Here is a 7822-nt window from a genome sequence, read left to right on the forward strand (position 1 = left end):
AGAGAGAGAGAGAGAGAGAGAGAGAGAGAGAGAGAGAGAGAGAGAGAGAGAGAGAGAGAGAGAGAGAGAGAGAGAGAGAGGCAGTTTGGCTACAGATTGTTAGACTAAGAGTTTGGAAGAACTGGGTGTGAATTTTGTCTCACACTTAACACACTCCTGCACACCTTCCCCACCCTTCCCCCACTTCTGTTAATGTCTTTGTGGGCCTCAAGTATGGCTAGAGGACTTGGCTGACAGTCAGGTGGGATGTCTGTTCTTTGCCATTAACTTGTCTTTTGGCAACATCCTGAGGGTCATTAGGATTATAAGCTTCGTTAGGGGGAAGAGAACTTGGAATTCATCTAGTTCAAACCTTTCAGACCCAAGCCTGACTTACCTGCTCAGCGTTTCACAATGCAGCAAGTCCTTTTTTTTATAGAGGAGAAAACAATAACCCAAGATATGAACTGTCCTGCCCAAGGGCTCATAGGTAGTAGTGTAGGCAAGGTCAGGATTTGAACCGAAGCTCTCTGGTCCCAAATAAATCCTTTTTTCCCCCTCACTACTCCATGCTGCTTATTATTATTATTTATAGTTTACAATGTGGAGGGTTGGGCTAAATTGTTCCTTAAGTCCCTTCCAGCTCTTTAGTACCTGTACATTATATGGTGGGGATTCATGTCCTGTGAGTGTGACTGTGAGGTGCGGCACTGGAAGGGACTCATGGGAAACCCTGACACCCTGACACCCAGACACCCTGCCCTGGATCCCTTCTACCCTCTGATGACCCCAGGAAAGCGGGCATGGGGGTTGAGGGGGCACATCACCCTCTCCACGCTCCAGTACCCAGCCCCGTACCCCTTGAGGCTGTTTCCGGCTGGTGGGTTTCACCCTCGCGAAGATCTGGATCGTTTGCTTCACCATCTCTCCCTTAGCGCCCAAGTTACAGCACAGCAGAACACGAGAATGCTCCTGCGCCCACGTCTACAGCCTTAGCAACAGGAACTATGGACACTATCCAGCATGCTCCACGGCAGGCCAACACCCGCCTCTTCTCCCTAATTGGATGAAGGCAGTTGAGGACTGGGAGAACAGGGGCTCCGGGTACTGCGCAGCCGTGGAAAGGAAGGCTTCCTTGAGTTGTGGGCCTCCTGGGTTGCCAGGAGACCTGGGCGCTGATGAATTCAGAGGATCCTGGATCACAGTTTTAGACCTGGACCTTCTTGCCTCGCCGCCCACGCTCACGGACTCCTAAATCCAGCTGCTGGTCACATAGCAACGAGTGCAGACGCCCCATTTTCCACTTCAAGACATAAATCCAGCAAGTTACATAGCTTCTTTTCGCCTCCGTTTCCTCAATTGTAAAACGTTAAGAATTGAACAGTGGCCTCAGAGGTCTTTTCCAGTTTTCTCCTCTGACACTGCCTCTTCTTTGGCATTCGTCTAGTCCCTCATCATCTCAAACCCAGACTACTGCAAAAGTCTTTTGATTGATCTCTCTGTCTCTTCCCTCCCCACTCCAATCCACCCTCCCAAAAGCTGTCAAATTGATCTTCCTAAAGTGCGCTTTAAATTGACCATGTTCACTCAAATAAACTCCAGTGACTTCCTATTACCTCCACGATTAAATAACAAATCCTTTATTTGTCTTTAAAAGCCCTTGGCAACCTGGTTCCTTGCCGCCTTTACAGTAGTCTCACACTTCTTTCCATGTAGCCCTTGATTCAACTACAATGACTTCTTTGGTATTCCCTGCAAGGTATACTATACCCTCCATGTACTGACCAGGAGTGTTTTCACTGACTGTCCCTCAAGTCTGGAATGCTCCACTCCTCATCTCTGCCTCCTGGCTTCTCTGGCTTCTTTCAAATCTCAGATAAAATCCTACCTTTTGCAAGAAATATTTCCAGATCCCCCTTATTGCTAGTGCCCTTCATTCTGAGATTATCTATATACTGCACATACATACATAATTGCTTGCATATCGTGTGGAGGTCAGCGATGGGTTTTGCTTTTCTTTGTGTCTATAACACTAAACATAGTGCTTAGAAGTAGTAAGCACCTAATTACATATAGATGGAATAGAAGATTCTTTGATTCTCACCTCCTAGCCCAGGGCGTTGCTCCTATGGATCCCAGAAAAGTACCCATCCCAGGGAGACTCAGTTATGGCATGGAAACAATAGAGTTGGCCAGTTGCCAGGAGAATTCTAGTGAAAACAGATTCGTTTTAACCTAAAAGTTATTAATTGCCATTAGAAAGAGAGGATAGACTTGAATCTGAGTTCTTGCTTAGGCAAGACATAAGAGGATAGGATTTAGAAACAGGAAGAGACTACCTAATACCTGAGCCCCAATTTTCTCCTTTGTAATATGAAGAGGTTGTACTAAATCAGGAGTTCTTAAATTGGGGTCCATGATCTTATTTTTTTAATTGATAGCTTTTTTTCCCAATATAATCAGTTTCCTTTTTAATTCTATATATTTTATTTTATGAATTTAGAAGCATTTTCCTGAGAAGAGGTCTGTATGTTTCACCAGAATGCCACATGGGTCCATGAAAACAAAAATGATTATGAATCCCTAGTCTATGACATTTAAAGTCTCTTCTGGCTCTGCCGTTGGTTCTAAGAACCTTTAGAGTTTTGTTCCCCTATATGATTCTCAAAACAGAGAAGTCATTTGCCTAGCTCTCTAGGGAAAGAACTGTCAGCAAATGTCAAGCTGATGACTTTCTTCATAAGTTCACCTGGAGAGTACTACACCATGAAGAATGAAAATGAAAATCCCAAATGAAATGTAACTGACAAAGCCCTGGAACTAGTGAGAAAACAATACTATACTCTAAAAAATAGTTTAGTGTAGTATAGAGAGTATAGAAATCTATACTCCCAAATGGCCTACCTAGTTGAAGGCAGTTAGATGGTGCAGTGGAAAGTTCCAGGCCTGGAGTTAGATTCTTCCTCCTAAATTCAAATTTGGCCTTAGATACTTACAAGCTATGTGTCCCTGAGTAAGTCACTTAACACTATTTACCTTAATTTTCTTGTCCACAAACTACTTCTGTACCTTTGCAAAAAAAAAAAAAAAATCCAAATAGAGTCATAAAGTGTCAGACACAACAAACAACTCCACAACAAGTAGCAGCAACAGCAGTAGCAGTGGCAGTAGTAATAAGTTAGCATTTATATTCTACTTTGAAGTTTGTGTGAATAGCTTTACAAATATCTGTTTATCCTTGTAACAAATCTTGAGAGGTAAGTACTGTTATTATCCCCACTTCCCAACTGAAGAAAAAGAGATAGAGGTTGAGTTAATTGTCCATGATCACATATCTAATTAAGTGTCTGAGACTGGATTTGAATTCAGGTCTTCCTGAATCCAAGTCCAATGTTACTCATTACAATACTTAATAGCCTATACTATTTATTACAAATAGATAACCACAGGAGAAAGAAAAGTAGGAAGAAACCATATATTCTTCTGGCCCATGCTGGTTCTAACCAACACTGCCAGCTATAGGAGACAAGCACTGATTGAGAGAATACTTAAAATATTTGATTAGGTAATCAAGGAGTATATTAGGAAGGTAAATCTGAATTTCCTGTCCAGTTGCTTTACTCAAATGAGAGGCAATATGGTATGGTGAAAAGTACCTTTCATTCGAAGGCAAAAGATTTAAATTTTTATCTACACTTTTAACGTGTACCCTCTATAAATTGTACTTGTACCCTTTGCAACTGTAGGTACAAATCATTTAAATCCTCTAAAGCTCTATTTCTTCATTTATTACATAAAAGGGTTGGATAAAATTAACTCTAAGGTCCTCAAATCCTATGATTGTATGACTCATTTTCTTCATCTCTGACCTTGCACAAATCCATCAGGGAAACAAGCAGCTGCTATCCTGAGTACATGGGTTAGAGGCAAATAATTTGGGAGTCTTGAATATAGGAAAAAGAAAACGGCTGCTTGTTTTGGCAGCACATATTAAAAATTGGAACGATGCAGAAAAGATTAGCATGACCCCTGTGCAAAGATGACATGCAAATGCATAAAGTGTTCCATAGTTTTGAGCCCCAAACATGTTATTTACAAAATTACAATTGAAACAAAAAAGATTCACATGGAGTTAAAATGAGGGGCTAAAGCAGAATTTATGAATATTCAAATGACCTAAAAAAAGGAGAGGTAGCTCTTATGAACTCAGACAAGGCAACAATAAAAATAATTATGGTTAAAAAAGAAATGAAAATGACCTTATGCTTAGAGGTATCATGGACAATGAAATAATATTGATAATGTACATGCATGAATTGAATAGCACTTCAGTACTTAATGAAAAGTTAATAAAATTGCAGAATAAAGAGTGAACCAAAACTATAATAGTTGAGGATTTCATCGTATCTTTTTTTCAGACCTAGACAAATCTAATAAATCCAACAAAAAAAAGAAATTAGTTAAGGCCCTAATTTTTGAAAAGTTAATTAAATTTAATTGTTAATTAAAATTAACTGAAAAATTAAACATAATAAATCTCTAACAGTTAATAAACAGAAATACAAAAGAAAATACAATGTCAATTGCCTATGTTCCCTTTACACAATCTAATCATGTTCCGTGACAAAAAAAGTCTCATAAACAAAACACAGAGCAGAAACAATAAGTGCATCTTTTAATGACCTCAATGCAATAAAAGTTATAATTGATAAAAGGCCTTTGAAGAAATGATTCAACCTTAAATGGAGACTAAATAACAACCTCAGAGACTTGGCAGGTCAAAAATGGATAATCTTATCAAAGAAAGCAAAAACAATGTGACAAAAAAGTTCTCAGGTAAAAATTTTAGAATATATAGATTCTTTTCTTTTTTCCCAAATCACTTTGAAAAACAGACCTAACAAGGGTTTTGCTAATTTAAGGACATATAAAGTTTTATAACTCTCAACATAATTCCAGATCACTCTCCAAAATGGTTCATTTCACAGTTCCACCAACACTCTTTTAGTTTCTCCATTTTCCCCCATTCACTCCAACATTTGTCATTTTGTCCTTTTTCCATTTTAGCTAAAACTTTATATTTCTAATCACTTTCATCGACAGAAGAGAAAAAGAACAAGACAATAAATTTGAGATGCAACCAAAAAAAACTTAGAAAAGCAAAAACCCCAATTCAATACAAAATTGAATCTTTCAAATCAAAGATTAATAAAATTAAAAGCTAAAAAGAAACGTATTGAAAAAAGAGCAAACAATAAAAAAAGAATCTGAATAAAAATCCATTATGGTGATAGGAAAGATTAAGACACATTCAAAGGAAGACAGTGGAGTCAATACAGCTACAAGCAAAACCTTAAAGAAAAATGTGAACTGGACATAAGCCCAATAAGCCTTGGCTAAGTGAAAAAAGAGGTACAAAAATTATGAAAAAAACTTCATAAAAAGCAGAATTAGTCAAGTGGAAAATGTGATAATGAAATTAAATCTGTCCTGCCCATTCTTAAATCTAATCACCAAAAGTGTAAACAACTCCACTTAACTCACAAGTTGGGAGGTCTGTGATGCACGGGTGCAAAAATGGGTGATGATTCAGAATTGACTGACTGCTCCCTAGGCAGTCCTAAGAAAAGCATCTATTGTTATTAGACACATAAAATAAGAGGAAGGCACAGGAAGTGATGAAAGAAATTGCCTGGACAAATTAAGAGGATTTCTGGGGCTCTGGCCCCTTTTTACCTCTTCTTGTTCATGGCTTGGACTTGGAGGGGCTCTGGCTGGGACCTTGGACTTGGTGAGACTGTTCTTAGACATAGTCTAGTTCTTTAAATTAGATCTCTTACTCTACCCTCTTCTCATCTCTCTACTTCCACTCTCTCCTATATTTTATAAATAAATTACTAACATCATTTTAGGAATTGGTATTTATTCAGTTCCTTGGTGACAACACCTTTAAATATTAATATATCCAATCAAAAAAACCCTTTCCCCCCTTACAAAAAGGAAGTACAAAAGTTCACTAAAAATTCCTTAAAAATTAGAATTCAGCAAATGGCAGTTAATGACTCTATAAGACATCAAGAGAGAAAGTCAAGATGTTGGGAGCTAAGATGTTGGAGTAAAGGATGCTCCATTTTCACTAAGGTAAGGAGAGAGAGTAGCCCAGGCAGCACAGAATCTGAGAAACAGCAGAACTTGGAGTAGCCAAAGATGCTAGAACTCTGCCAAAGGCATCAAAGCTGCAGAAAGGGAAGGACCTCAATCTGAGCCACCCTAATACAATTATAAAAGGTAAAGAAATTTGGAAACCTACAAACTCTGATGTGGCAGAGGAGCTCTGAGACTAGCATGAATGAAGCATGCAAATGAAACAAAGGGAGAATTGGAACTTCAGAAACCTACTCACTCTCATGTAGCTTCAGAGCCCTGAGACTACAAAGGAGCAGAGAAGGAGACTGAAATTGCAGGAACCTACTCACTCCCATGTGGCAGCAGGATGCCTAAAGTGACAGAGCCCAGGGCAGGGAATTTGCCCAGCCCACGCTACTTGGTAAGGGTAGGGAAGCAGCAGAGTGGGGACCAGACCAGTCCATGAAATAAGAGGGACCTGGTAACATGGAGATCTGAATATAAGTGAAGAAAACAGCTGCAAATTTCCCCAAAGCAAGGCAGGATCTTTGACAAATGCACCATGAGAAACAAGGGCACCTGGGCCTCCCCAAGTACCAGAGAAGAGTACTCTGCAAGCTTGGAGCAGTGAGCTCTCTACCCCAGGAACAGAGAAGAGCCTAAACAGAAAAAGTAAAAGGTTTGGGGTGGGGGTGGGTGGGTGGGAATGATTAGAAAAATGAACAAAAAACAAACAAAAATCTTGACCTCATAAAGTTACTTCAGTGGCTGGAAAGACGAAAATACAAACTCAGAAGAGAATAATAGTGCCAAAAATGAAATTCTTGAAGCCTCAAAGGAACATGTGAAAAAATGTCAGGCCCCAAAAGAACCTCTGGAAGAACTTAAAAAAATAATAAGACAGTTGACAGAAAAACTCAACAGCTGAGGAATGGGGGTAGGGGGAAATTTGCTGAAGAAATCAACTCCCTAAAAAATAGAATAGGCCAAGAGGAAAGATAAGCACAAAAATACATTGAAGAAAACAACTTTCTAAGAAATGGAATGGATTAAATGGAAATGAAAGAAAAGAAAAAAAGCAGAAGTTAACATCTCTTTAAAGAGTAGGATTGGTCAAGTAGAAAAAGAAACAAAAACTCAAAGAATAAAATAATTTCCTAAAAATTAGAATTGGGCAAATAGAAGCTAATGAAATCATAAGATATCAGGAAATAAGACAAAATTTTAAATGAAAAAAATAGAAGAAAATCTAAGATACCTTATGGAAATAGATTCAGGAGAGAAGAAACAAGTCAAGAGAATGAAAAAAATAGAAGAAAAAGTAAAGCATCTCTTTGGTAAAGCAATTAATCTAGAACAGTGATGGTCAAACTATGTATGACCCGGGCCAGATGTGGCCCCCTGAAATGTTCTATCTGGCCAAGGGACATTATTCCTAATCTGACGAATACAATGAGCAGGATATAATACAATGAAACTTCAAAAAGAGTTGCTTTAGAAACAGACTGACAGATGAGCATTTCCTTTCCTTTGGTCCCCTCTTTAAAAAGTTTGCCCATCACTGATCTAGAAAATATGTTGAGAAATAATTTGACTTATTGGATTATTTGAAAGGCATAATCAAAGAAAGAACCTAGAAATCATATTTAAAGAAATTATTAAGGAAAATGTCTGATATTGTAGAATCAGAAAGCAAAATAGAAATTGAAAGAATTTA

At 38.4% G+C, this 7822-nt stretch overlaps 1 protein-coding gene and 1 non-coding gene across 2 annotated transcripts in view; one reads left to right on the plus strand and one right to left on the minus strand.

Annotated features, from left to right (window-relative positions):
• KIF6 (kinesin family member 6) overlaps positions 1–903 on the minus strand; it is a 540790-nt gene extending 539887 nt beyond the window's left edge. Inside the window, exon 1 of the mRNA XM_044675300.1 lies at positions 838–903. Within this exon, the coding sequence (XP_044531235.1) occupies positions 838–903 (66 nt within the window). The remainder of the gene's footprint in view (positions 1–837) is intronic.
• A 3043-nt stretch (positions 904–3946) lies between these two features.
• On the plus strand, positions 3947–4053 carry LOC123248117. The gene has a single exon (XR_006506218.1). It is a non-coding gene; the product is annotated as a U6 spliceosomal RNA (small nuclear RNA).
• Positions 4054–7822: the final 3769 nt, after the last annotated feature.

This window comes from Gracilinanus agilis, chromosome 4, assembly GCF_016433145.1.
Source record: "Gracilinanus agilis isolate LMUSP501 chromosome 4, AgileGrace, whole genome shotgun sequence".
NCBI lineage: Eukaryota > Metazoa > Chordata > Mammalia > Didelphimorphia > Didelphidae > Gracilinanus > Gracilinanus agilis.